The sequence below is a fragment of the Agelaius phoeniceus genome, chromosome 13 (assembly GCF_051311805.1).
Source record: "Agelaius phoeniceus isolate bAgePho1 chromosome 13, bAgePho1.hap1, whole genome shotgun sequence".
NCBI lineage: Eukaryota > Metazoa > Chordata > Aves > Passeriformes > Icteridae > Agelaius > Agelaius phoeniceus.
Genome location: NC_135277.1, coordinates 726681 through 753650, shown reverse-complemented (window position 1 = coordinate 753650; position 26970 = coordinate 726681). Strand labels below are relative to the sequence as shown.

General features: G+C 53.3%; 2 protein-coding genes across 4 annotated transcripts in view; one reads left to right on the top strand and one right to left on the bottom strand.

Moving 5' to 3' along the window:
- SPG11 (SPG11 vesicle trafficking associated, spatacsin) overlaps positions 1 to 18096 on the top strand; it is a 30441-nt gene extending 12345 nt beyond the window's left edge. The window contains exons 16-40 of one of the 3 annotated variants that reach the window (XM_054642323.2): positions 280 to 483; positions 1174 to 1280; positions 2001 to 2146; positions 2509 to 2670; positions 3020 to 3086; positions 3502 to 3667; positions 4629 to 4807; positions 5338 to 5446; positions 5644 to 5803; positions 6512 to 6739; positions 7351 to 7551; positions 7873 to 7980; positions 8694 to 8853; positions 8964 to 9178; positions 9596 to 10283; positions 11032 to 11168; positions 12268 to 12466; positions 13268 to 13405; positions 13906 to 14039; positions 14406 to 14513; positions 15034 to 15202; positions 15801 to 15889; positions 16336 to 16491; positions 17022 to 17173; positions 17714 to 18096. In XM_054642323.2, coding sequence (XP_054498298.2) covers positions 280 to 483; positions 1174 to 1280; positions 2001 to 2146; positions 2509 to 2670; positions 3020 to 3086; positions 3502 to 3667; positions 4629 to 4807; positions 5338 to 5446; positions 5644 to 5803; positions 6512 to 6739; positions 7351 to 7551; positions 7873 to 7980; positions 8694 to 8853; positions 8964 to 9178; positions 9596 to 10283; positions 11032 to 11168; positions 12268 to 12466; positions 13268 to 13405; positions 13906 to 14039; positions 14406 to 14513; positions 15034 to 15202; positions 15801 to 15889; positions 16336 to 16491; positions 17022 to 17173; positions 17714 to 17897 — 4366 coding nt within the window. In that variant the 3' untranslated portion in view covers positions 17898 to 18096. Of the gene's footprint in view, positions 1 to 279; positions 484 to 1173; positions 1281 to 2000; positions 2147 to 2508; positions 2671 to 3019; positions 3087 to 3501; positions 3668 to 4628; positions 4808 to 5337; positions 5447 to 5643; positions 5804 to 6511; positions 6740 to 7350; positions 7552 to 7872; positions 7981 to 8693; positions 8854 to 8963; positions 9179 to 9595; positions 10284 to 11031; positions 11169 to 11763; positions 11878 to 12267; positions 12467 to 13267; positions 13406 to 13905; positions 14040 to 14405; positions 14514 to 15033; positions 15203 to 15800; positions 15890 to 16335; positions 16492 to 17021; positions 17174 to 17713 lie in introns of those variants that run through there. The other 2 variants (XR_008535066.2, XM_077185604.1) reach the window with 2 other exon arrangements.
- Positions 18097 to 18540: 444 nt separating this feature from the next.
- Positions 18541 to 26772, bottom strand: EIF3J (eukaryotic translation initiation factor 3 subunit J). Its single transcript, XM_054642328.2, has 8 exons — positions 26657 to 26772; positions 26468 to 26568; positions 22696 to 22753; positions 22373 to 22464; positions 21867 to 21981; positions 20890 to 21048; positions 19844 to 19917; positions 18541 to 19533 (listed from the first exon to the last, which is right to left on the bottom strand). The coding sequence occupies exons 1-8, from the start codon at positions 26682 to 26684 to the stop codon at positions 19405 to 19407; spliced, it is 756 nt and encodes a 251-aa protein (XP_054498303.1). The 5' UTR covers positions 26685 to 26772; the 3' UTR covers positions 18541 to 19404.
- Positions 26773 to 26970: the final 198 nt, after the last annotated feature.

The window sequence follows — 26970 nt, the reverse complement described above, 5'->3', positions numbered from 1 at the left end:
AGGAGCACTCCTCCCTCAGCCCTTGGATGTTTCAGGGGTTACATTCCTGATGCCACTTTAATGCCAGGGAGGAAATGCTGAGCATTTCCCTGGTCACACCTCGCTCTGGGCAGTGCCCTGCAGTCACCACAGTGCTGTTGGGGCACAGGCAGATGGAGTTTGGCACTCTGTGTCTGCCCTAGCAGGGAATTAATCCCTGCTCTAATTGTGAGCTGGAAACACCCATCAGAACTTGTCAAGGAGAGCTGTGTGATCAGTGTCTGTGCTTTTTTCTGACAGAAAGGGCATTTTTGTCCCTTCTGAGCTGGAAGATTTTGAGCTGCTGCTCCAGAGGTTGTCGTGCCTGGGGGGAGTCCTGCAGAATCCTCACCCTGTTCCAAAATACAGCTCTGCCAATGGCCTGGACTTCCATGCCCAGTTTGTCCTCCACTGCCTGGAGCACAGCCTGCAGTACCTGCTGTACACTTACCTGGACTATTACAGGTAGGAATGCTTCCCATCCCTCAAACCCCACAAGGGATTTGTGAAGGAAATTTAAAGATTTAAAGAAGGAAACACAATTTGAAGACTTGGTGGGGAGACTTTTCCTCAGCCCTGGCAGTGTCATTTACCAGAAACTCTGGGGCAGTGTGGGAGATTTTAAGCTGTATTTTGAAGCTTTATTCAGATTGTCTTAATATTAATTTGTGTGTCAGTCGTGAAAGGAAACAATTACAGCTGTAATTAGTATAATGCTGTAAGCAGTACAATCCTGAATGAGCCAAGTTGCTCTTCAGAAACTCCGAATTTACAGAATTCAGAAACTCTCTTGAGCACAAGTGTGAGTTGACTCCTGATATGTTCACAGATAAAGAAATTGCTGATTTCCCCCTAATCTAGGGTTAGTTGGGGCTTGAAGGTGGTACCAGTATTAGCTATTGGAGCTATATGAATACTTCCCATTTAATGCTTACTTGGCAATTAGAATTTCTGAGCTCTAACTCCAGTCTAACACTGGAATTACCAGAGATGTAGAAGTGGACCAGAAAAAAAAGCCAGTACATAATTTTCTGGTTGTTTGTCTAACCACTTGTATTTGGTATTAACACCCATGAGATGCTCCAGTCTTTAATGCTGTGTCACAGCAGTGGTTTCCAATGCTGTATTTTCACTGTGCTGCTCATTTATTTGCAGTTTAACCCCTTCAAACTGCCCTGTCCTGGGTAACAAGGAGCTGCAGGAAGCACATCCCTGGTTTGAGTTCCTGGTGCAGTGCAGAGGGGTTGCCAGCAATCCCCGAGGTAGGAATTGCTCCAGAGGGGGCTGATGTTCCTGCTCTAGCCCAGGGCTTGGCACAGCTGGATTAAACCTCTGCTCTGCTGCAAACCCCCTGTCCATCACCTCCTCATCTCTGAAATCTGGGTTGTAGTTCCTGCTGGAGCTGTGCTCAAAGGCCTGGAGACTGCACAGGAGTGAGGATCACTCTGTGTGTGACCATCCTTTCCTCCAGTTCAGTTACATTGCCAACAGGTTGAGCAGAAGGAGAATTCATGAGAAGACACACATCCCATTAAAATTAAACCTTCCTCTAGTCCCTGTGGTGCATTTTGATTTCTCTGCCCTTGGGTTGTGTGTTTGCTTTACTGAAAACCAGAACAGTTTGTGCCCCTAGCTCCTTGCGCTTCTAAAACATTTCATCTTCTGCAGAGTCACACATCAATAAAAGACAAAACTAATCCCAAGTGCAGCTTTTTTAGAAAGCATGGTCAGTGTAGGATAAAGAATTGAACCACTCCAGTGCTAAACTGTGGGGCTCAGGCCAAGCCCGTCTGTGTGGGCAAAGCTTGGTAAACCTTAGCTCATCTTCATTGTGTTTATAGGCAAAGTGAGGGAAAGCAGAATGGGCAACAAAAAGTAGAAAATTCAGCATTTTTCACAGGCAGAGGACAGCTGTAATGTGTAATTAATCGTTTAATACTGGTTTTACATGGAATTAAATTTCACTTTTTTTTCCTTTTAAGATCCCAAGATGATTTTCCAGGCCAGTCTGGCCAATGCTCAGATGCTGATTCCCAGCAGCCAGGGGGGTGTGAGCAGCATCCTGCTGGAGGGCAGGACCCTGCTGGCCCTGGCCACCACAGTCTATGGGCCTGGGGGCATCGACCAGGTACTGCCTGACCCCCCTGACCCCCTGACCAGGTACTCCCTGACCCCCCTGACCAGGTACTCCCTGACCCCTCTGACCCCCCTGTCCTGCTGCTCCTATCATGGCTGTGATAGAAAAATGCCCCCTTGGACAGAAAATTGCTGGAGCAGAGGGGGTGACCAGAGTGTCTTGATCCACAGCACAGTCACCTGCAGCATCAGGTGCTGGGGTCTGATACAACTGAAAAGCATTTTACAGGAAAGAAGATGGTATTTTCTGTGTTGTCAAATTCCCAATGTGGGGTAGATTGGGACACCCCAAAATTGTTTTGTTGCTATTGAATGCAGTTTCCTCCTAATTAATTTTGCTTGCTTGCAATGTAGGTCCTTCAGAATGAAGATACAGAAAAACCTCTCAAGAAAGTTGATCCACAGCTCTTGAAGATGGCCTTGACCCCTTACCCCAAGCTCAAGGCTGCTCTCTTTCCCTCCTGCACTGCTCATGGGATTTTGCCTCCTGACATCTCTCTCTACCACCTCCTGCAGGTACCCAGACTGCTTTTGGCAGGGCACCAGGACAGAGAGGTTTGTTTGCAGCTAAAGCTGGGGCTGGGGGCCAGGGATTTCTTTGGCATCCTGGATGTGGAGCTGAGGTTCACAGCTTCATCCTGAGCTGCTTTTTCAGGTGCTCTCTGCACCCTGTGAGTTTGCAGTGCTGGAATGTCAGAGGGGTGTTCTCACAGTGTTCAGTGGGCAAGGTGTTTAATAGTGCAGAAATTGCAGTATTTCAATTTTATAATGTTTGTAACGGTATGAGAATTAGAAATTGAGAGTTACAGGACAGTGATGTGAAATTCTTAAGCTGCCTCAATTTATTTTGTTTCTGATCTTTCAGTCATTAATGCCCTTTGATCCCACGAAATTGTTTGGCTGGCAGTCAGCAAACACTCTGGCTGTGTCAGGTATGTCCCTTGCCAAGGGTTCCATGCTTTCCTAAAGAAAATTACTTTCCAGGGGAATTGTTTGGCAGATAAATTTACTCAAAAGGCCATTTCTTTCACAAGAAAAATAGTGTAATCTACTGAAATTCTGTTTTGCACTAGAATTCTAGATTTTCGCGTTAAGCTTTTCACAGGCAGAACTTTTTCTAAATACAGAAAATTATCTGAATATAAGATAGAAAACCAATGTTTTCTTTTCCAAGCAAGCTGAGGTGATAGAGCTGTGCTTTCCCAGTGAGGAGTGGGGTTTCAGGGTGGTTTTGGATGTGACTTAGAGCCCGAGGAGCACGTTTGGCTCTCCCCTGAGGTTCTGCAGCTGAGCCTGCTGCTGCTGTGCATTCACAGTGTCCTGACAGTGCTGCTGTGTCGTTCCCAGATGCCTGGAGCCAGCTGCCCCACTTCTCCAGCCCGGGGCTGGTGAGCAGGCACGCCGTGCTGGAGAGGCTGGATTTCCTGTTCTACCTGCGGCACGGCCGGCCCGCCTTCGCCTTCGGCACCTTCCTGGGCCAGCAGCTGGCCAGGAGCAAGGCCCCCAGGCAGCTGTGAGTGTCCCCAGCTGGGAGCCCCTCCACCCTCCCCAGCAGCACTCGGTGCTCTAAGGGTTAGAAATCAGATAGCACTGGAAAGAGGTGAGCTTGGTTTGGAGTCGCCTCAGCAAATCTGCACAAAGGAAGTGAGGAAAAGATCCCCGCTTTGATCAAACATGGGTGGGCTCCTCTTGTAGGAAAATGAGCCCCTAGTTGACTTTGTAGGAGCATGATGCCCCTTTTCTGTGACGTTTCCTAGTTTAAATAGTAAGGCAAAAAATGCACTGGAGGTTGATAGAATTAAATGTCCTGGCTGAAGCTTCAAAATCAGGTGTTCAGTCAAGTGACACATCTTGCTTGAATACATGAAACTTGCTGTTTAGTGTGGGAATTAGAGCAAATCACTTTGTTTCTGTCTGGTTTGTGTATCAGTCACTGTTTCTCTCCATCATTTCCACACAGATTGTTTCTCTTGTGTAAACAGGTAAAACTGGGGCAAAAAAGGAAACATACATTAATGTGAAGTCATGGTGTAACAGACAGCCAGGGATGCAGGGTTATTTCAGTGACGGCTGTGGGAAAGCCCTTTGGGTTCATTTTTCTCTTAGCACCATCTGCAGGTCAGACTCAGGTTCCTGGTGCTGCAGTGGACTGCAAACTCTGCAAAGGCTCTTTCTGCCTTTCTCAGCTGCTGAGGGGGTCTTTTGTTATTATAACACCAATTCCGCTACCTTTAGTTTTTGATAAGCATGTTAAATTGCAAACTCTGCTTATCACATGTAAACCTTCATTCTCATCCCCACATTTTTTACAAATATGAAACTTTTGGCTCACAGTTACCTCTGATACTGATGGCTCAGAGTTCAGCAAACCCCACAGCTGCTTGTTTGCCTGGGGAGGGAGTTTGGGGGGTTATCTGGGAAAGGGAGGCTGACTGCATTCGTGCAGTGGTGACAGCTGTGTGTGCTCCCTGCAGGATCCAGCAGGCAGCTCGGGAGGCCCAGCTGCTGGCCCTGAGCTCCTTTGGTGTCCCCTCGGTGGCTGCAGCCTGCGTGTGCTTCCTGGAGCTGCTGGGGCAGGACAGCCTGGGGCTGAGGGTGGCCCTCAGGGCTGCCAGCCTCATCTCCAGCCACTGCCCCACCAGGGACTCCCTGGGTAAGGCTGCCCTTGTCTGCCTTGCGTGGCTGCTCTGGGTGTCTTGGCAAGGGAGGGAGGGATGCGAGGGGCTGCCTGGGGGCTCAGCACTGCACTAAAAGCGTGGAAGAGCTTCCTTGTTCTTTTGTTCCTGTTCCTTTACTCATTCTGAAAGGTGCATTCTGATCCTGTAGTGTCAAGTAAGGCAGGAGGACTGATATAGGCTGTATCAGGATCTAACAGACACTGTCCAGCAGCTGCCTGAGACTGATACTAGTGAGGTTCAGTTGTAATAACATTGCAGAGAGTTAAACAAAGTCCATTGCCAAATCCCCTTTCTCCTTCCTTTCATTTACCTGCAGGGATATCAGGTGTTCAAAGCTGTGGGGAAATTTATCCTAGGGTAAATTTATCCTAGAAATAACTCTAGAAAGTTGAATTTCTAACACCAGGGCCACAGGTGTCTGTTTTCCCAGCTAGGAAGCTACTCCTGAAAATGCTGGCCCGGCTCTGACCCCAATAGCACTTCAGGAATGTGTTCTTTTAAACAGTTGAGAAGCTAACAAGGTTGGCTGATGGTGAAAAGGCAGCAGCAGCAGCAGTCCTGACCTCCTTGGAAGAGGCCTTCTGGGATGCCATTGAGCAGCAAGGCATAAAGAGGTGAGAGCAGCCGGGTTTGCTTAGCTGGGAGGAGGTGGAGGCTGAGCTCTGCCCTCTGTGTGCCAGATAACACCAAGGAGGGCAGCACAGCACGGGGACCTGGCTGCAGGGGCCCCCAGGGCTGTGCCCAGGCAGTGCCAGGGTCGCTCCAGACCCGAGCCTGTGCTGCAAACTCCAGCTCTCTGAACTCTGTGCAGGACATCCAGTGACTGCAGGAGGCAGTGGGCCCTGGTCATGCAGTTCTGCAAGCTGCATAACCTGGAGCTGAGCACGTCCTTCCTGAGGGAATGTGCCAGGTCCAACGAGTGGCTGCAGTTCCTGATCCAGACCCAGCTCCACGGCTACCAGCCGGCCCAGGTGAGCTCCCTGTGCACTGAGCTGGGTCTGGGAGCAAGGGAATGTCCCAGTGTGGAGACAGCAGGAGCCTCACCAGCTCTGCGTTTTGGTTCTCATACCCTGGGACTGTGGTAGCCCTTCCCTTGCAGCCACGCTTGTAAATTTAATTTAAACTCAAGTAGTTACTGCTTTTTTTAATTGGAGAGTTGCCAGATGTTCAGTGTAAGTTTTAATGAAGCTACTCATCTTTCCTTTCAAAAATTAATTTTTTTGTAAAGATACTTAAACTTTTGAGAATCCAAATTTTCCAAGTTTAATTTTGAATGCGATTTAAAAAGGAATAAAACACTCCAATAAAAGCAATTGGGAAAAGTCATGTGAGGAAGCTAAGTGGGAAATTCCAGGTAAGATGGTGCTTAGCAGACCTAGAATTTTAGCTTGGATCTGCTTGTGGTTTTGAAGAATTTATAACTCCACAAAAGCACCTGAGTAGACTCTTTGCAGCTCTGTTGCTGCACTACAAGGTAGAGCAGAACTGAGGCTCCCTTTGTGGAATAGGATGAGCTTTCATTAGAATAATTCACACCTACAGAAGCCTTTTTCCTCTCCAGGTCTCCAAAGCTGTTCTAAAAACTGAATTTGGAGAGTGTTTTGTCTCTGTGTGTTCAGTGCTTCCATCCTGCCCCATCCTGTCTGGCCTCACAAGGCTCTGGTGCTGTTTCCCCACAGGTCCTTCCCCTGCTGCAGGATTTCCCTGCTGTGGTCCAGGATCACCTGCAGCTGGCCCTGGGGAGGCTGCTGGGAGCTGAGGCAGGAGCTGCAGGCAGGGCCCGTGCAGGGAGCCTGTTCCAGACGCTGCTGCAGTGCCAGGAGCAGCCCAGCCCCTGCGGGTTCCTGCTGGCTGAAGGGCTCAGGGCACAGGCCCCCATCCTCAGCGTGCTGGCAGCCTGCTGCCCTGTGAGTCTGCCCTGTGGGGATGGATGGCTGTGCCAGGCTCTGCCCCAGGGCTCTGCTGCCCTGTGAGTCTGCCCTGTGGGATGGGTGGCTGTGCCAGGCTCTGCTGCCCCGTGAGTCTGCCCTGTGGGATGGCTGGTGGCACAGCTGGCACTGCCCCAGGGCTCTGCTGCCCCGTGAGTCTGCCCTGTGGGGATGGGTGGCTGTGCCAGGCTGTGCCCCAGGGCTCTGCTGCCCTGTGAGTCTGCCCTGTGGGATGGGTGGTGGCACAGCTGGCACTGCCAGGCTCTGCTGCCCTGTGAGTCTGCCCTGTGGGGATGGGTGGCTGTGCCAGGCTCTGCCCCAGGGCTCTGCTGCCCTGTGAGTTTGCCCTCCTGGGCCTTTGGGATGGGTGGTGGCACAGCTGGCACTGCCCCAGGGCTCTGCTGCCCTGTGAGTCTGCCCTCCTGGGCCTGTGGGATAGCTGGTGGCACAGCTGGCTCTGCCCCAGGTCTCTGCCCCAGGGCTGTCTGCACTGCCATCACAGCTGCTCTTGTGTTTCTGGGGTGGCTGTGCCCAGCGTGCCCCCTTCCACCAGGAGGGGAGGTGTGAACCCTCCCTTTTGGCATTTCCAGGGTGCCAACCTCATCTCCTGCCTCTGTGTGTGGATCATCACTTCTGTGGATGATGCCACCAGGGCTGAGGCCACTGCCCACAGCCAGGGCAGGGCAGAGGGTCCCCAGTGGGACCTGCAGGACCTTGCTGTCATCTGGAAAGTCCTCTTGAGGAAGCAGAAGAGCAAAACACTTCTGAGTGGCTTCCAGCTCTTTTTAAAGGTGAGGGGATGTGGTTTCAGGGGTGTATTTGATGTGTCTCACCTTCTGGGCTTTAAACTCCCCTCTGTCTTGCTTGTGCCAAGGATAACCTGCCTCTCCACTGAAATTCCCAGTCAAGTTGGAAATTCTTCCAGTTATCACAGATTTTTAGATCCTACATCAACCTTGCATGCAATTTTAATAAATTAAAGCTTCATTGTTCTGCTGCTGAGGGTGACAAATTCTACATTGATTGAATGAAATAATAGATGATTTTTAAAGTATGATTTATTTATTGGGTACTTTTGGGAATTTATTATCATCTGGTTTTGTGTCTTAAAGGATTCCCCTTTGCTGCACATCCTGGAGATGTATGAGCTCTGCATGAACTGTAAGAAATACAGTGAAGCTAAAACCAAACTGGACAAATTTCAGGAAAGCCTCACAAACGTAAGGAAATAAATTTTCTCTAAATGTCATTGCTGGGATTGGGCAGCTGTGCCAAGAGGAGCAGTGTGTGAAAACACTCTGTCTCTCAATGCAGATGCTTTAACAATTCTTTCCTTTCCATCCCAGTTTCTGGCTCCCTGCTAACTGACATTATTCCCTGTCATTAATGGTTTTCCTTCCTGGACACTGGGCTCAGGCAGCTCAGTTCCCTTCCCCAGCAGTGCCAGGGCTGTTTGTGTAACAATAAATTCTACCTGGCCCTGCTGGCCCTGCTCAGCCCTCCCACCTGCCCTGGCTCTCAGCAGTACCTGCTGTGGAATGTCCCGCTCCAGCTCAGCTCGGGGCTGGCAGCTCCCTGTTCCATCAGTTAATTAATTGATGGAACAATAAATTCTACCTGGCCCTGCTCAGCCCTCCCACCTCCCCTGGCTCTCAGCAGTACCTGCAGTGCAATGTCCCAGCTCAGCTCGGGGCTGGCAGCTCCCTGTTCCATCAGTTAATTAATTGATGGAACAATAAATTCTACCTGGCCCTGCTCAGCCCTCCCACCTCCCCTGGCTCTCAGCAGTACCTGCAGTGCAATGTCCCGCTCCAGCGCAGCTCGGGGCTGGCAGCTCCCTGTTCCCCGAGGAGGGGCACAGCTGCTGCCCCTTCCATTCCCCCCCGGAGCACGGGGAAGGGCCCCCCTGATCCCGACCCCCTTGTTTCCGCAGCTGGGGGCCGCAGGGGGAGCAGCCCCCGCGGTGCCGCTGCCGTGGCTGCGCTCGCAGGCGCTGTTCCTCCTGGAGCTGATGCTGCAGCAGTGCCACACTGACTACGAGCTGGGCCGGCTCCTGCAGCTGCTGGCTGCGGCAGAGCCCCTCCTGCTGGACGGTGAGCACAGCAGGAACCCAGCCCTGCGGCAGGGCCGGCTCCTGAGGGAGCCCCGGCCTCCCCTGGGCCTCAGCCCCAGCCTTGCTGAGCTCTTGGTTCTCTTCTGCCAGGCCCGCACCTGAAGAGGCTCTGTGCCCTCAGTGAGGCCCTCAGGGACGCCTCCATCTCCATCAGCCGCTCCATCCTGACCGCCTGCAGCCTGGAGGCGTTCCAGGGCGAGTGCAGCTCCATTCTGGAGCAGCTGCAGGAGAGGGGAATGTTCAGCCTGGCTCGGGAGGTGGCAGCCCTGGCTGAGCTGCCCGTGGACAGCGTGGTCACACAGGAGGTACAGTGCACGTGGTGACAGTCACCTCTTCCTGCTGCTGCCAGGATTCAGGATGCAACTTCTCAGCCTTCCTGAAACATTCATTTTTTTTAAGTAATTTTTTATTTTAAATGCAAGTACAGCCAACACACAGGCTGTAAGTGCTGAGCTGCAGAGTGCAGGACAACTGTCCTCATTCTCCTACTGTTTTTATTTGTATGCAATCACTTTTATTTGGGGAGAAAAACAGATGGGTTTGTCCATCAGGGGGTGTAAGGAGATGGTCTTTAAGGTCCCTTCCAACCCAAACCAGTTCTGTGACTTGTTGCATTTTGGGGCACTTCCCTAAATCCAGTGTTTCAGTGCTGCCCGTCCTGTGTGAGCTGGAGTTTTCTTTCTTGGGAAGATAATTGTGATAAACCTCTGTGGATTTTACAGGTTCTGAGAGATCTACATCATTTAAGAGACACTGGCCAGTGGCATCAGAGCCAGACCAGAGCAGAGTTCTGGCAGAAGTGCGACGACACTTTCAGCAGACATTCCATCTGCAGCCGAGCCGCTGCAGGCTTCTTCCTGCAGCAGGCTGACAACGTGCGGGATTGCTCAGGGCAGGAGAAGACAACCAGCATGGTGGAGAGGCGGCTGCTGCTCACCCTGGCGGGGCACTGGCTGGCCAAGGAGCGCGGGGTGGCGGCGCAGGAGCTGCAGGAGGTGGAGAAGCGGATCTGGCAGTGCCGCGTGGCGGAGCGGGCGCTGCTGCCCGAGGGCTCGGAGCCGTGCCCCGGGGCCCTGCGCTTGGGCAGCCTGGCTGAGCGCTTCTCCTTTGCGCGGCTGCCGGCGCTGGACGCGGCCGAGCCCCGCGGGCTGCGGGCGCTGCCCGCCCGGGAGGCGCGGGCGGCGCTGGGGGCCGCGGAGCGGGCGGCGCTGGGGGCCCTGCTGGGGACCCTGCTGGAGCAGGGCAGCGTGCACGAGGCCGCCCGCGTGTGCCGCTACTTCCAGCTGTGGCACCGGGACGTGGCCCTGGTGCTGCACTGCCGGGCCCTGGCCCTGGGCGAGGCCGCGCTGCAGCAGCTGCAGCCCGAGGTGCAGACCCTGCTGACGGCCGAGGCCAGCGCGGAGCCCAGCAGTGAGTGACCCCCGAGCCCTGTCCCCCCTCCCCAAAGCTCTGCAGAGCCCTCCTGCCTTCTCTCCCTGCTGCAGAAATGCTCTTCTGAGAGCAGCTTGTGGCCTTGCCCTGCACGTGTCCCTGTGTGCTCCTGGCAGAGTGTTCTGTGTACAATTCCCATCGATCTGAACCTTCCATTTGTCAGAGCGCTCGGTTCTGGCCCAGTAAAGCAGCACTGGGCTTTATCCCTCTTCCTGCTTTTAGAAAACACTCCACTAATTTTTTTCCTGTAGCTGAAGCAAGGCAATACCTTAGTTAATACGTTTTTCTGACTCCTTTAGGCATTATGAAGGGTTTGGTGTTTCTTGTTTAGTAGCAAGGCTAAGGCTGAGAATGTTTATCTGTAAAGTTCTCTGCCTGTCCGTGAGGTCTGAGTGAGCAAGTTTCAGCTGGAACATCCCTTTCTAATACTGATGTGTAAAGCTGAATAGATACAGAAGAGCATAAATGAATCCTAAGCCATCAGGAAGGCTGCAGAACACTTAATCTTAGAAATTTTATATCTGAGAAATTATTGACAATATTTGAGTTCTGTTACATTGTTTGTACCCTGAAACAAATGTAAGATTTAAAAATCACAGGTGCCAAGAGCAAGTTTTCAAAGTTTGAGGAAGTGTTACAGAATTGCTGCAGGTTTTGAGAGCCTTGCCCAGGTATAAGGGAGTTGTCTGCCTTTGTGAGATAGGAATTGATGGTTTTTTGTTTCCAGCATCCAGCCTGGAGGACTGGACCCCTCTGGGGTGTGGGGATGATGCCGTGGTGGCAGCACTGAAGGCCCTGGCAGAGGAATGTGTCCATGGCAGGGGTTACTGCAGGCAGGTCCTGTGCCTCTACGAGCTCTCCAAGGTAAGCCCAGGGGCCAGGGCCTTGGGCCAGCCCTGCTGGGGCTGGGGAGGGCAGAGTGAGAGGGTGGAGGTCCTGGCAGGTGCTGCAGAGGGTGGAATTCCAGCCCTTGTGTGGGAAAAGGCCAGAGGCTTCCTGGGCATGATGTGCTGAGATGAGCTTGAGCACAGCTGTCCAATTCCAGCTCCAGGTGATGCAGTCCATCCCCCCACTTTGCTCTCCTCAATTCAGTGTTATTTTACACTTTTTGGGCCTGAAGCTGCAGCGGTGTCCTTGGTTCTGGGGCTGGAAAAGGATTGTTTTATCTGGCTGAGCTGTGAGGAGAACTGCTGACACTCTGTAATGGAGTTCAGAGTTGTAAACTAATGCAGTACAGAATCTGGAAAATGTGGAAGCTCAAACTTAAGGCATCACCTGGGATTAAGGGGAGGTGCCATGGGTGGGGATGCCCTGATGGGTTTTGGTGCTGCTCCTTTGCGGAGGTGCCATGGTCAGGGATGCCCTCATGGTTTTGGTGCTCTCCCCCAGGACCTGAGCTGCTCCTTTGTGGAGGTTCCATGGTCAGGGATGCCCTCATGGTTTTGGTGCTCTCCCCCAGGACCTGAGCTGCTCCTTTGCGGAGGTGCCATGGTCAGGGATGCTCTCATGGTTTTGGTGCTGCTCCTCTGGGGAGGTTCCATGGTCAGGGATGCTCTGATGGTTTTGGTGCTGCTCCTTTGCGGAGGTGCCATGGTCAGGGATGCTCTGATGGGTTTGGTGCTCTCCCCCAGGACCTGAGCTGCTCCTTTGCGGAGGTGCCATGGGTGGGGATGCTCTGATGGTTTTGGTGCTCTCCCCCAGGACCTGAGCTGCTCCTTTGCAGAGGTGCCATGGGTGGGGATGCCCTGATGGGTTTTGGTGCTGCTCCTTTGCGGAGGTGCCATGGTCAGGGATGCCCTCATGGTTTTGGTGCTCTCCCCCAGGGCCTGAGCTGCTCCTTTGGGAAGGTTCCATGGTCAGGGATGCTCTGATGGGTTTGGTGCTCTCCCCCAGGACCTGAGCTGCTCCTTTGCGGAGGTTCCATGGTCAGGGATGCCCTCATGGTTTTGGTGCTCTCCCCCAGGACCTGAGCTGCTCCTTTGCGGAGGTGTCGGCGCGGGAGCCGCGGGAGGTGCTCGGGGCCCTCCTGGCGCGGCGGGGGCCGGAGCGGGGCCGTCGAGCCCAGGCCTTCATCACCTGCCAGGGGCTGCCCCCCGCCACCGTGGCGCCTCTGCTGGCACAGCAGATCACCCACGAGCTGCTGGCCTCGGCCCAGGGAAAAGGTGGGCACAGGCTGCCTGTGGTGTGGGCACACACCTGGGCTGTGCTGGGGGCACAGGGAGCACACCTGGGCTGTGCTGGGGGCACAGGGAGCACACCTGGGCTGTGCTGGGGGCACAGGGAGCACACCTGGGCTGTGCTGGGGGCACAGGGAGCACACCTGGGCTGTGCTGGGGGTACAGGGAGCACACCTGGGCTGGGCTGGGGTTTGGTGTGTGCACAGGGAAAAGGGGACGGGCCAGGTTTGCTCTCTGGGGTCATTTCTGTGTCCCCAAAGCAGCCCCTGCACTCAGTCCCTGAGAGCTCAGCTCTGCTCTGTGAGCATTGTCTGCTTCATGTAAAGTTCTGTACAAATGTTCATTTGTAATTATTCCTGTGTCCAGTATGGTGTTGCAGTAGTTAAGGCTGTATTTTTGTGGACATAAATTTAATATTTCTTTTTTAAAAGGCTTTTTAGCCTTGGTCTTTGCTGCCCCACATCATCTGACCTGGGAATATCATGTGCATTTCCCTGTGTAAAATATGACAAAAGGTTCTCCCCTTTCTTTTTTCCTTTGGGAAATCAGGGGCAGCTGTATGGTTGTCCACTAGGATTTTGTTGGGTTAAACTGGCAAAAAAGTAATTTCTGATTGTTAAATTTAAGCAATAACACCCAAAGTGTCTTTAGGATTGTATTCCCAAGTCCTCAGTCTGGATGATACCAGATTGGTTTGTTTGGGGTTTGTTAATTAATGGTAAGAAATAATAGGAGTTCTCTCCTGCACAATCAGCAGTGGTGACAGAATTCTCTCTCTGGCCACAGGGCAGAAGCAGGCTTGGAACCCTGCAGTGGAGAGCCAGGAGCTCCTGCAGCTTGCCAAGCTGTGCCAGGATCACACCTTGGTTGGGATGAAGTTGCTGGATAAAATCTCCTCAGTCCCCCGTGGGGAGCTGTCGTGCAGTGAGTAAATGGCAAATCCTGCCTGGTGTAACCTGTGTGTAACTAACGTGGCATTGTTGGCTTAAACTCACAGCTCAAAGGGGAGGCTCTGCTGCTGATCTCCAATTTGATATTCAGTTAGTAGGGCTGAGGATGTGCACAGTAGATAGGGGTGTTGCTTAAGGGTTTATTTTTCAAACACAGTTCAGATTTCTGTGCTAAGCAAAAGGTGGGAGATGCAGCCGGGGGTAACCTGAGCTGTGGTGGTTTGTTACAGAAGGGGCATTGTGACTTTGTTCATATTTATCACAGTTAGGAACTGAGTGTTTCAAACCCAAATGCAAAACTCGTGCCCTTCCTTTTCCCAGTGCAGGGCAGTGAGGATGTGTTACACATTTGGCAGCCTTGGCTGGGGGAGGCTGCACCTTCCGTGCTTGTGTGTGGTTTGTGTTTTCTGGAGAGAGGCACAATTCACTTCCTCAGCCCTTTCACTGAAGTCCCAGAACTCTTCTGCTCCTCAGTTACAGAGCTGCTGATCCTGGCCCACAGCCTCTTCAGCCTGACGTGTCACATGGAGGGGATCACGCGAGTGCTGCAGGCAGCTCGGCTGCTCACCGAGGAGCACCTGGCTCCCAGGGAGGAGTACGGGCTGGTGGTGAGTGTCCCTGGGCTGTCCCTGGGCTGTCCTGGGCTGGCTGTGCCTGTCCTGGCTGTGCCTGCCCAGTGGTGATTCAGCTGCTGGGGAAATGTGCTGCTCTGTGGCACTGGGCATCTTTAATTGCTGCCTTGAAGGATCTCCTGGAGCCTGGGACGTGCCCAGTGGAATGGTGTCAGTGCTGAAAGCTTCACAGCCTATTTTTATGAGATCAAATCATGCCCTTTGAGCTCCCTGTGGGGCAGCTGCAGTTTGTGTTGGTCTAGGAGTACCCCCATGGCTCCAGGGGAACACGTGCAGCCTGGGCTGCCCTGGGAGGGGATTGTTCCCTCCCCTGGAGCTGCTGAGGTGCCCTGGTGTCCCCAGGTGCGCCTGCTGACAGGCATTGGCAGGTACAATGAGATGACCTACATCTTTGAGCTGCTGCACCAGAAACACTACTTCGAGGTGCTCATGAGGAAGAAGCTGGACCCGGTATGTGAGGGACAAACGTGCAGGGAAGTTACACCCAGTTTACACAGGCTGAAACTGTCTGGACATTTTACTTTCTGAGTAAAATTTACTTCCTGAATAGAGAGTCAGGTTTCATAGAAATAAATTAATGCTGGGGTTTATTCTTATTTTAGTTGAAACATTATTTCCTAATTAGTTCTGTGCTACAATGCGAGTAACGTTGAAGCTTGAACTTGACATTGTCAGAGTTTTAACATCCTTGCTTTGCTTTTATTTGCAGTTAAAGTTTCATGAGGGGGTTTTAAAAATCACAGATACTCACAGCTGTTTAAAGTAAGCCATGAAGAAATGTCACATACTGACATTGGTATGCAAAGAAGCACACGGGTGCTGGATTTTCATGCCCAGCTGAGCACGGGCGTGGGGCTGCTGTTGGGTTTTAGGTGCAGTGGTCCCTTCTGGGGACAGGGTGGGTGCAGGCTGTGCTCAGGGTGCCCAGAGGGTGGGTGCAGGCTGTGCTCAGGGTGCCCTCTGTGCCCAGAGCGGGACGCTGAAGGCAGCACTGCTGGACTACACCAAGCGCTGCCGGCCCGGCGACAGCGAGAAGCACAACATGATCGCGCTGTGCTTCAGCATGTGCCGGGAGATCGGCCAGAACCACGAGGCTGCCGCCTGCACCCAGCTCAAACTCATCGAGTGCCGGCCCTGGGGTGAGCGGGGGCGGACGGGCAGGGGAGGTGCTGGGCTCCTGGAGCAGCCCTGGAGCTGCTGCTGCCGGCGGGAGGCTCCTGCCCTGGGTGTGCACAGAGGGTCTGACAGCCGGGGCTCTTTCCTGATGTAACATTCCCGCGGAGCAGGGACGCTGCCAGGTTTCCCTCAGCCCACAGGATGGGACACAGTGGCCTCACAGGGGCTCTGTGAAGTGCTGGGGTTTGTCTGTGAGTGTGGCAGCCACGGGGTGAGCTCTGCAGCGTGGGCAGCCAGTGCTGTGAGAGCAGCGACACCGGGAGCTGTGCCAAGGGATTTCTGAGTGGCTCTGGCAGTGGTCAGTGCTGGGATCTGCCACAAATGTGGGGCTGGGGTTTCTTTCCAGCTTCCCATCACTCAACCAGGCTCCAGCAAAGCTTTGGCCCATTAACTGAACAGGCACTGTGTTTCATCCTGCTTTTTTAATACATAAATGTTGGTTTAGTTTTTGGTGCTTTATGAGACAACACCAGGGACAGACTTGGCACTGGGAGGGAGTTTTAAAAGTAACTTTGTCACCTTTATAAATAATTGGTTATTCCTTCCTTTTTCCCATTTCAGAGGAGTCTCTTCAGGATGTTCCAAATTTAAAGAAGCTGCTGCTGAAAGCTGTGACTCTCTTCATTGATGCAGCAGAAAGTTACTCCAAGGTAAAGTGAGATGGAATGGAATGATTTGTGGAGCACTTGAGGAGTGGGCTGTGCTGGGAGAACACCCCGAGCTGCCCTGGGGAGGGTGTGCAGGGCCCAGTGCAGAAGGGATCTGTGTCTCTGCAGCCCAGGGGCACCAGGAGCATGGCTGTATCTGAGTGTGCCATGCTGGCCCCTGCTCAGGCTTTAACAAAGCCTGGGTTACAGGTGTGTTCCCCACTGTCAGGGCAGGGACCATGAGCCTAATAAGCAAGGTTAAAACAATTACAGTATTTAAACCCAAGCGTAATTATGGTGGAAGTATTTGTGGGAATGAAGCTTTGTTGAATGCTGCTGGTGAATGTGAAGCTGCAGTGCTCTGTCGCTGCTTCGGGCCCTGCAGGGCTCTGAGCTGTCTCAGGGCTGTCCCCAGGCTCCCCTGGAAGCTCTCAGCTGCTCTGTTCCAGGACTCGTGTGTGCGGCAGGCGTTGCGCTGCCGCCGCCAGACGCGGCTCATCACGCTCCAGCTGCACTTCCTGGGCTCAGGGCAGAGCACCAGGATCATCAACCTGGGCAGGCAGGAGCTGCCAGGAGCCATCCTGGCCTTGCCCAGGTTCTACCAGGTGAGCTGGGCTCCTTGGGCTCCTCTGTCAGGAACTCCTAATTTGGGCACTGCAGTGCCTGAGTGCTCAGCTCCTTCTCCTTGCCTCAGAGCCTGTGGCTGTTACCCCAGCCTTATATCCCGTGTGATGGAGGGACAGGACACAGGGAGTGGCTTCCTGAGGGTGTTGGATGGGATAATGGGAGGGAATTGTTCCTGGGAGGGTGGGCAGGCCCTGGCACAGGTGCCCAGAGCAGCTCTGGCAGCCCCTGGATCCCTGGCAGTGCCCAAGGCCAGGCTGCATGGGGCTTGGGGCAGTCTGGGATGGTGGAAATTGTCCCTCTTTAGGGGCTGAGGAAGGTTGTGCACAGTGCTTTGTTCCCTGTATTTCTCTGCTGTTATTTTTTACCCTGTATCTCAAGAACAGCAGCAAGGGCTGGGCCGAGCAGAAGCTCCCCAGTAGCGAGTTCTCAGCATGGAAGGTTCTGTGCAATGTGTTCTCAGTGTGGAATGCTCTGTGCCATCCCCCTCCTGTTCCTGCTCTCCCTGCAGGCAGCCATTGTGGCCGAGGCCTACGAGTTCCTGCCGGACTGGGCTGAGGTTCTGTTCCAGCAGGTGATCACCAGGGGCGACTTCGTGTACCTGGAGGAGTTCCGGCAGCAGCGGCCGCTGCGGCCCGGCCTCTTTGAGGAGGTGGCCAAGAAGTGAGTGAGGCTCTGCAGCTCTACCTGCACAGGGCCCCTGAGAGGGAGGGAAAGGGTTAAACTGTCCAACCTGTTATGGGGGCTTGAGATAGAATTCCAGAATGGTTTGGGTGGGAAGGGACCTTAAAGCCCATCCAATGCCATGGCAGGGACACCTTCCACTGTCCCAGGTGCTTCAAGTCCCAGTGTCCAACCTGGCCTTGGGCATTCCAGGGATCCAGGGGCAGCCACAGCTGCCCTGGGCACCCTGTGCCAGGGCCTGCCCACCGTCCCAGTGAAGGATTTGTTGGTAGGCTTGGTTCCTGGCATAGCATGGGAGTCACTCTGCTCCAGCCTTGTCCTCGAGCTGGACAAGGAGGGAGCTCAGGGCTGGGCAGAGCAAATCCTTAAAATGAATCAGAGCAAATTAACAACCAGGAGATTCAAGTGTAGGTGTTGAGTATGACCTCTTGCTGAAATGTCATTCTAGCAGGCCCAGAGCAAGAGGCTCAGGGGCCTGGGGAGGTTCTGTGTCTCCACTCCCATGTGCAATTGTTGCAGGGTCAAACAGCAGCAGGCCCCTGCTGATGCTGCCCTGAGGAACCTGAAGCGCTTCCTCACCCACTGCGAGGACATCTACACCTACTACAGGCTGGCCTACGACCACAAGTTCTATGACGTGGTGAACTCCCTGCTGAAGGACCCTCAGACTGGCTGCTGCCTCAATGACCTCTTATCCAACTGAATTCCAGCTGAATTCCAGCCTGGAGCACAGGCTGCAGGCTCACTGCTGATTTACACAGATTTTATCAATGGCCTGCTCACAGGGCTCTGTTGCTCCCTAAAAATTACTCCAGAAAACTGAATGAGGTTGTAAGTAGTTAAATGCTGACTGTGTTAACCTAAAATTGTTTTGTATAATAAATCCTATTGTTTATAAATTACTTGAGTCACCAGCCAACCCTGACTGGCCCAGGTGGGGGGTGAAGCAGAGATCCAGCAGCCCTTTAAATCAGGGGCATGGGGAGGGAGCAGCCCAGGAATTGTATCCAAAGAGGCTGAAACAGGTGTACAGAATGGCCACGTAAAGGGGGTGGAACGAGCAGAATCACTGCAGGTTTCAGGTACCCAATAGAATAATGTCTTCTTTGAGTCCAGTCTGATTTCTAAAATCTTGTACAGCCTTAAACAGCCCATTCCTATTTCTTTTACTCCAAGACAGCAGAATTAATCAAGTGCAAATGTATTTTTACAGTTATTAAATGTAAATTCCTTTCCAGGCCCAGGCCATGGGCAGACTCCCAGCACAGCTCAGCTTTGCAGCTCTCCCTCTTCAGGTATTTTTCCTGTCAGGCCCCAAAAAGAACTCTGCTCCAAGGCCAGCCTGGTGAAGTCCTCAATAGTGATTTTTATTAAATTAGTTGCTTTATAAAACATTGCAGATGTTGTAATTGTTAACATAACAATTTGCCCAACTGTAGGAACTGCTGCAGTTTGCTAAGCAAGTTTGGTTTTTAATGAAAGAAAACGGCCGAGTTGTGAGACCCACCACAACCCAGGAGAGCCCCAAGGAATTCATGTGGCTTGGTTTTTCTTTTACACTTAACCCCTTAATTAACTGTTAAAGAACACCCAACCCAGACAGCTGCATTAGTAGAAATTTAAATGACTGGAACTAAATAAACTTCATCCTTGAGACACAAGGGGTTTTGCCTTGCTCTGCCCCAGCAGGTGCTGTTCAGGTGTCAGGCTCTGGAGCAGTGGCTGTCCCAGGGGACAGGCTCCCAGGTGCAGTATTCCACAGTGAAGTTAGCAGTTCCCTTCCCAAAATACTGAAATCCTCAAGCTCTAACTCAAGACAAAGCGACTGGAACTCTACGTGCACACCCTGCCCTTGCTGCAAACTGCTCTTGCTCAGCCCTGGCCCTGGAGCAGAAACAGTTAAGGCCATGTCATGGAGCTGTGCTGGTTATAATCCTTCACCTTGTTCCAATTCCTTCCCGATTTAGTGGCTGTTGCTATGAATAGCAGCAGTGCCCATTATCAGAATTTTGGGTTTTTAACTGCAATTTACAGACCTTGTCCGTTCTACCCCCGCCCGGAGCTCCCGCCCGGACCCAGCACCTCCAGCCCCCAGCACACAGATACTGCAATTCTGATTGTAGCATTTGGCAGAATTTAGAGGAAGAAAGGTTGTGCTACATGTTTAAGGGATTATGGGCAACAGAAAGACAACAGAAGGGAGATAAATGTCACATGAAGTCTTCAAAGTCTTGTACGTACTCGCCGTCGTAGCCGCCGTAGTCGGCCAGGTCGTCTTTCATCGTCGCCTTCAGCCCCCCGCCAGGCACAACACCTTTTTTCTTCTTTTTGGCTTTATTCTGTGCCAAGAGGACAAGGGTGGTTATTGCACAGGCCCAGAGCTCTGTCACTGCCCCAGCCAGGCTCAGCCCAGTGGCACTGAGCTGCCACAGCCCCTGCACTGAGCGTGGCCCTGCTGATGCTTTCCACCCCACGATTTCTCTTTTTAGGAAAGCTGTGACAGTGCCAGGTGTCCCCAGCCCCCTGCACCACAGCCCTGCCACCCTTTGCCTTTCATCCTATTTCCCCTGGACTCTCAACAAGTAACTAATAAATGCAGGGGAGCCCCAAGCAGGGGCTGTGATCCCTGAGGAACAGCCCCAGCCTTACCTTCTCTTGTTTTTGTTTTTCACTGCATAATACTGTCAGGGTGTTTGTGATCTTTTTCAAATCATCCACCTCCACTGCATCAGGGGAGAAAAAGGAAAAAAAAAAAAGATTCCTTATCAATTTTGTTCTTATAAGGCAGTTAAGTAACATCCACAGTCTCTAAAACTAGAAATAAGCATTAGTGTAACTATGGGCAATTACTTGATTTAAATCAGCAGAACACAGAGTGGGTGGTTCTGGTCCTTACAATCCCAACAAAGATTCCAGCTGGTTCCTTGGAAGCCTGAGCCTTGTAGAAGGTAAAACTTGCAAATAAAGTCACTGAACACAAGGGACATTTATAGAGACATTTGAACAGTAAAATATGGAGACAGTAAAATACAGTAAAATGTATTAAAAGGAGCACTGGATTAACAATAAATTATTCTGTTTATCAATAAGTGGTGCGAGAGGCTGGCAGTGGCTCCTGTTAGGAGCTCTGGAAGCCCTGAGATGGAAGCTGCCAGCTGGGATGATGGATGTAGGCAGCTCCTGCTGGGATCGAGTTACCCCTCCCTGAAGGACAACTGGGTACAGGACAGGGAACCATCCCAGCCACTGCTCCAGCCACCAGGGCACTGGGAATAGGAGTTTAAATTACTTCATCTCTGTATAGTTACATGCTGAATTCCAGAACAGTTAATCTGCAGCTCCAGAATTACATGAACTTGATTTTGTAATAGTTTCCCTCTAAATGAGGTACACAAATTATCTGCCTCAGAAAATTTACTCCTATTATTATTTTAGAAATGGCTTCAAGAAAAACATGCAGGGTTTGGATCACCATAAAAGTTCACACTTTTTAAAGAACTGTCTCAAACCAACGTGCAGAAAGAGTACTCTTGCACGAGGAGAGGATCCTTAGTGGAGTCTGTGGGAATGGAATCAGGTCAGTGCCTCACTTAGTACAAACTAACAGAGCAATCCCCTCTGAGCACTATCACAGCACGTTTTCCCCTTCAGCTGCAGCCAGCTCTGGCAGCAGAGCTGGGGCTGTCTGCACTTACAGGAAATGCAGACGTCCCGAAGCAACGCTTCCAAAAACCCGGCGTAATGTAAGGACTTCTCGTACTGTGTGATCTTCTCCTTGAGCAGCTTCCCAAATTCCGTGAAGTCATCTTTTGAAGAGGGGTTCATGGCATCTATTCCACAAGTGCTATTTACACCTGCAGGGACAGGCAGGGCTGTTACACAGAACATGAGCTGTGAGCCCTCAAAGGGGGTCTGGCTCCCACCTCTCCGAGCTCTGCTCCCCCACAGCCAGGGCCCATCCCTGGCCTTACAGGAAAGAAGGGAGTTTGCTGCAAAACTCAGTCATTTCATAGAATCCCTGAATGGTCTGGGTTGGAAGGGTTAAACCCCATCCAGTGCCACTCTGGCAGGGCAGGGACACCTTCCACTAGCCCAGGTTGCTCCAAGTCCATCCAACCTGATCTTGGGCGCTTCCAGGGATCCAGGGGCAGCCACAGCTTCTCTGGGCACCCTGTGCCAGGGCCTGCCCCTCCTCACAAGGAACAATTCCTGCCCAATATCCCACCTTACACTGCCCTTTGTCAGTGGAAAGCCATTCTCCCCTTGTTCTGTCACTCCATGCCCTTGTCCAAAGCCTCTGTCCAACAATTTTTGAAGCTGAGTCAAACTCAGTAATTTGACCCAGCTATTCCTGTTCTCTGGACAACCTGCACCAGGAAGGCCCTTTTCCCTCACATGAACAATTCCTGCCTCAGCCTCCTGAGTGCAGAACTCAGCTGGTTCTTTGCAGCTGTGCACACCCCCCAAGATCTGTGACAACCTCCCCTGAGCAATGAGCTGAATCATTCACCATAATTAAGGAAACTCTTCCAGTTTGAGGAATGCTGCTGTGCATCAGCATCTTTGCTACTTCTTTGTTCTCAGTGCCACAACTCTGCGTGCTGAGAGCCAAACCCTGCTCATGCTTTGCAGGGTCCCAGGGGTTTATTTATTTCCTGCTGCTTTAACTCACCGAAGGTTTCCTTTGCCAGCTCCAGGTCCGACTCCTCTTGTAACTTCTTTAGCCGTAGTTTGTCTGCCAACTGTTCTTCTGGTGTGAGCTCCTTCTGTTCCTCAGGTGCCTCTAACTGCAGGGAGAGCACACAGAGAAGGTGGCACGCTACAGACATGGTGCCTTCTCCAGAGCCACTGCAGCACTCACTGCTGCCTCGACTCGGGGCACATGGAAAACCTGGGACCCGTTCCCTGCAGTCTCCATAAATTGTTCAAAACACCAAACTCCCACTCCTGCCTGTTCCATCACGTGCTGCACACAAAGGAACTGGGATAACACTGATCCAATCACTGGTTAAACTATGCAGGAATTAAAGCTCCCAGCCCCAGAATGGGATCACTTACAAGACCTAAGTTTGGTTTATCAGATGAGTCAAGACCTTTTCAGATCTTGCTCAACCTCTAAAAAACCAAATCAAACCCACCCTCTGAATTTTATGTGACCCAGAAGAAATCAGGAGTTACCCTTTTTTTAAGCTCCTCTTGCTTTTTCTTTTGTAGCTTTTCTTTTTCTTTGATTTTTTCTGCTATTTTCTTTTTTTCTGAAACTTTCGGTTCTGTAAAGGGTGGAACAACAAACACAGCTCTCAGAAGTCTGATGCATTTTTTTTCCCCTACACAACCACAGAAACACTGGAAGCTCAGTTCCTGGGACTGAGCAGAGAGTTAAAGACATTTCTGTTAAACCCAGCCCCAGCCCCGCTCAGGTTTGATCCTCACACACCCCAGACACATCCAGTGCCTGTTCCCATGCTGATACAGAGCCAGGGGTTATCTTAAAGTCTCACCTTGTTTTACCTCTGTCTCCTTCACCTCCTCCTCTTCCTCCTCATCATCCCAGTTATCCTGCAAAACAGTGAAGATCCTTTTACAGACGCCTGTCACCTCCTCCAGAGCCCACAAACCCACTGATCTGGTATCAGGGTGAGAGAGCCATGGGAGCTGGACCTCAGGGGTTTTTGGAGCTGTCCACACTGATTGGGGCCAGTTCCTACTATGAAAAAGGCAGGTTTTGGTCAAACAACCATCTTGTGCCAGTCATTACAACAGCCAGGTCACAAACACCACTGACACAAACAGGACTTTATTCTCATTTCTGGCATTTTGAGACACTGAACATCCCTGAGGGATGGGGGCCCTGCTGGAAACCCCCAGCCCAGCTGAAACCACGTCAGAGCAGCACAGGCTGTTCTGTCCTACAGCACCCAGGGCCCCTCTCCTGGGCTGGGAAAAGCTTCCCATGGCTGCAGGGATTTTCTGGGAGGCCCCAGCAGAGGCAGTGGTGCAGAGCCCCACATTGCACCGGGATGTGCTGATCCAAGCAAGGAGACACCGAGTCCTTCCACCAGCTCAGCCCGGATAATTGGCACCTGTAGGGGACTCGGCTTCCCTTCCACATTCCATGCAGCTGACTTGAATTTGGAGCAGCATTATTTTAGCTCACATCTAATTAACTTTGCTACACCCACTGCTTAAACAGCTCCACTCAGCACTGAGGAGCTGCCTCAGCCCCAGCCTGGCCAGGCTGCGAGTCAAACTGCAGGGGAAGGGCAGCCTGGCCATGAGGGATTCATCCATGGCACTGGGATGTCTGGGACACTTCACAGAGGGCACCTGGGCAAGGACTCGATGCCATGAGATGTGCCCCAATCCCATCCTGCCAGCCTTGCCTGGCTCATAAACCCAGGGAATACCAAGTCCTGCCAGCCAGGCCTAGTTTATAAAGCCAGGGAATACCAAGTCCTGCCAGCCAGGCCTGGTTTATAAAGCCAGGGAATACCAAGTCCTGCCAGCCAGGCCTGGTTTATAAACCCATGGAATACCAAGTCCTGCCAGCCAGGCCTGGTTTATAAAGCCAGGGAATACCAAGTCCTGCCAGCCAGGCCTGGTTTATAAAGCCAGGGAATACCAAGTCCTGCCAGCCAGGCCTGGTTTATAAAGCCAGGGAATACCAAGTCCTGCCAGCCAGGCCTGGTTTATAAAGCCAGGGAATACCAAGTCCTGCCAGCCAGGCCTGGTTTATAAAGCCAGGGAGCTCTCTTGCAGGAAGAGCCAACTGCCCCAGCGCTGTGTCCTTGCAGTGATACAGTAATTCCCAGAGAACACATTCATTCCCCAGTATTTCAACACTGTTTCTGTGTCCTTCACCCGCCCAGGAACATCCTCCCTGTGGCTGGGACCGGGCACTGGCTCCCAGCTCCAGCCGAGCTCTGGGATGGAGCAGGCCCTGCCCTGCTCTGGCTGTGCCAGCCCTGAGTCAATAGATGAAAATTCCTGGCAGCAGGCCTGACTTCTGGGGAACATGTGCTGGGGAACACTGAGAGGAGTTTTGTTACCAAAGGTGCTAATTTTAAACCCGGGAAGTTGACGTTTCCCAAATTAACAGTTACTGCAAGTTCATTACTCAAAAACCTTCCAAAACACAGATCTGCAGCTACAAAGCACATTCCACAATGTGAGATGCCTTAGGAAAGCCATGGCCAGAAAACACTTTGTGCTGCCACTTTAGACCACGTCATCTCCCTCACGTGGGGATTTCCCCATGTGGGCCCTGGCACTGAGGGATCCAGGGCCTGAGCAGGGGCCTTTGGGAGTCTGGCAGGAGGAGCAAACCAAAGGAAAATAAACCAAAATAAAACACCTTTCCTTGCTGGGTCCTCTCTAGATGCAGCTCTGGCACTAAACCCATAATCCCTTGGAAATAGTTAAGCAACTGCATTAAAGTACGTGTAAGATGTGAAATGTCTTCCCACTGCCAGAGGGCAGGGATGGATGAGATATTGGAAAGGGATTGTTCCCTGGGAGGGTGGGGAGGGACTGGGATGGAACTCCCAGCACAGCTGAGGCTGCCCCTGGGTCCCTGGCAGTGCCCAAGGCCAGGCTGCACAGGGCTGGGAGCAGTGGAAGGTGTTCCTGCCATGGCAGGGGTGGCACTGGATGGGATTTAAGTTCCCCTCCAACCCAAACCATTCTGGGATTCCATGTGGGGAATGTTTGCTCCTTTATTAAACAGACAGAGACCCCTCAGGTGTCTCCAAGAGAACCACTCTGGTCCAGTTCTCCTGGACACATTCTATCCAGCAGGAAAGTTTCTCACTTTCTAAGGAAGGAGGAAAAGCAAATGTCACAAACAGTCTGAGCTACAGGTGTCTGTACACACCTGTCAGTCACAGAGCTGTCAATCACACACACCTGTGCCACTTCCACCCCTGCAGTTCCACGCTGCCCACAGTCATTCCCAGTGCCTGGAGCTGCTGTGCACACCCCTGTCCTTGTCCTGCTGCTCTAATGTGACACCTGGGACACTAGGCTGGGGCTACTATTCAATTTAAGAAGGAAAGTTACACACGGAATCACAGAAATGTGCTAACTTCAGGGTTTTTAAAAGATTATATACTTTTCCCGTACTGTTTATGGGAAGAACTGCACCTGAGCCCCAAGAAAAACTGCTGGGGCTTTTCAGAGATTCTGGTAACAGTGTCCTCAAAACCAACCCTGAGTCCTCACCCAGTTACAAAGTCCTAGGGCTGGAGAAAACAAAAAGGTCTTTTGTAGTCACCTTATTCCACTGACAGAACCCTGGGATGGTTTGGGTCCCCAGGGACCTCAGAGACCACCCAGCACCACCCTCTGCCCTGGGCAGGGACTCCTTCCACTGTCCCAGGCCGCTGCAAGCCCTGTCCAGCCTGGCCCTGAAACCCATCTGGTGCGCTCCTTGTGCATTCCCTGGCAGGCCTTAGCACTACCCATACGAATATGGAGGTTTTTGTGGCACCACCAGCCTGCCAAGGGGAGCCGAGCAGGAGCAAACAGCCTTTGAGGGAGCTCTGCCTGCAGAAGCACCAGCAATGATCATCCACACGTTTTATCCCACTGCCGTGCAGACACCACGCTGAAACACGGCAAGATCCCACCTCGTGGCGTGTGGAGAAGCAGGAAAATCGGGTGGAAACGACGTGCTGGTAGAGCACAGAAGCTTCTGGTCAGCAGCAGAAGCACCAACACAGCACACTGCTGTCATTAACCCCGTCCCGACGCCTCAGCAGCGCATCCCACCCACAGCGCAGGGCCCGAAAGGCTGCAGACAGCGGGGGCACAGTGCCCTGCAGCCGGGGAGCAGCTGGAGCGCAGCAGGTGGATCCCCCAGAGAGCGGGAGGTGCCGCTCCCGGAGCACCTGCCTGACCCTCCGTGCGCTGCACGTCCCGGGACGGCGGCCCCGGCTGCGGCCAGGGCGGCTCGGCTCCTCCTGCCATTCCCGCTTGTCACCGTGACCGACCCGGGGCCGCTGCCGCGCGGGCGGAGCCGCCGTGCCCGGGAGCCCCGGGGGCGTCCGGCCCGGCCCCGCCGCCTGCCGAGGCCCGAGCCCGGCCCGGGGCCGCGCAAACCCGCCCGGCCCGGCCCGACGGGGCCCCGAGCCCCCGCCCCGGCGCCCGCCCCGGCCGGGCCCGCGGCCCCGCACTCGGGCGCCATATGGCAGCGGCCCGCCCGCCCCGCCGTCCCCATAGCGGGCCCCGCAGCCGCCGCGCCGCGGGGTCCCGGCGGGGCCCGCCCGGCCGCACCTTCACGTCGTCCTCCTCATCCTCGCCGGCCCAGCGGTCCCCGGCCACCCCCGGCACCAGCCGCTTCGCCACCGGCTCCACCACCTCGAAGCTGTCGGCGTCTGTGGGGAGAGGAGCGCGGGTGAGGGGCGGGGAGCGGCGCGGGGGGGCCCCCGCCGGCCCCGGGCCCCGCGGCCCCGCCGCACCCACCCCACGAGTCCGCCGCCTCCGCCGCCATCTTGCCCCGACCGCGGCCGCCGGGCAGCGCCGCGCGGGGCACGCCGGGACGGCGGCGGACTGACCCCGCCCCGCCCCGGACACGCCCCCGAGAGGCGGGGCCTGAGCGTCCGCGGGAACGGGGCGGGGCCGGGATCGGGATCGGGATCGGGATCGGGATCGGGACAGGACAGGAACGGGGTCGGGACCGGTACCGGGATCGAGATCGGGATCGGCCCTGGGCCCAGCATCCCGCTCCCCCGCCCGCAGTCCCGGTCTGTCCCGGGGCAGCGCCCGCCCGGCGCTCT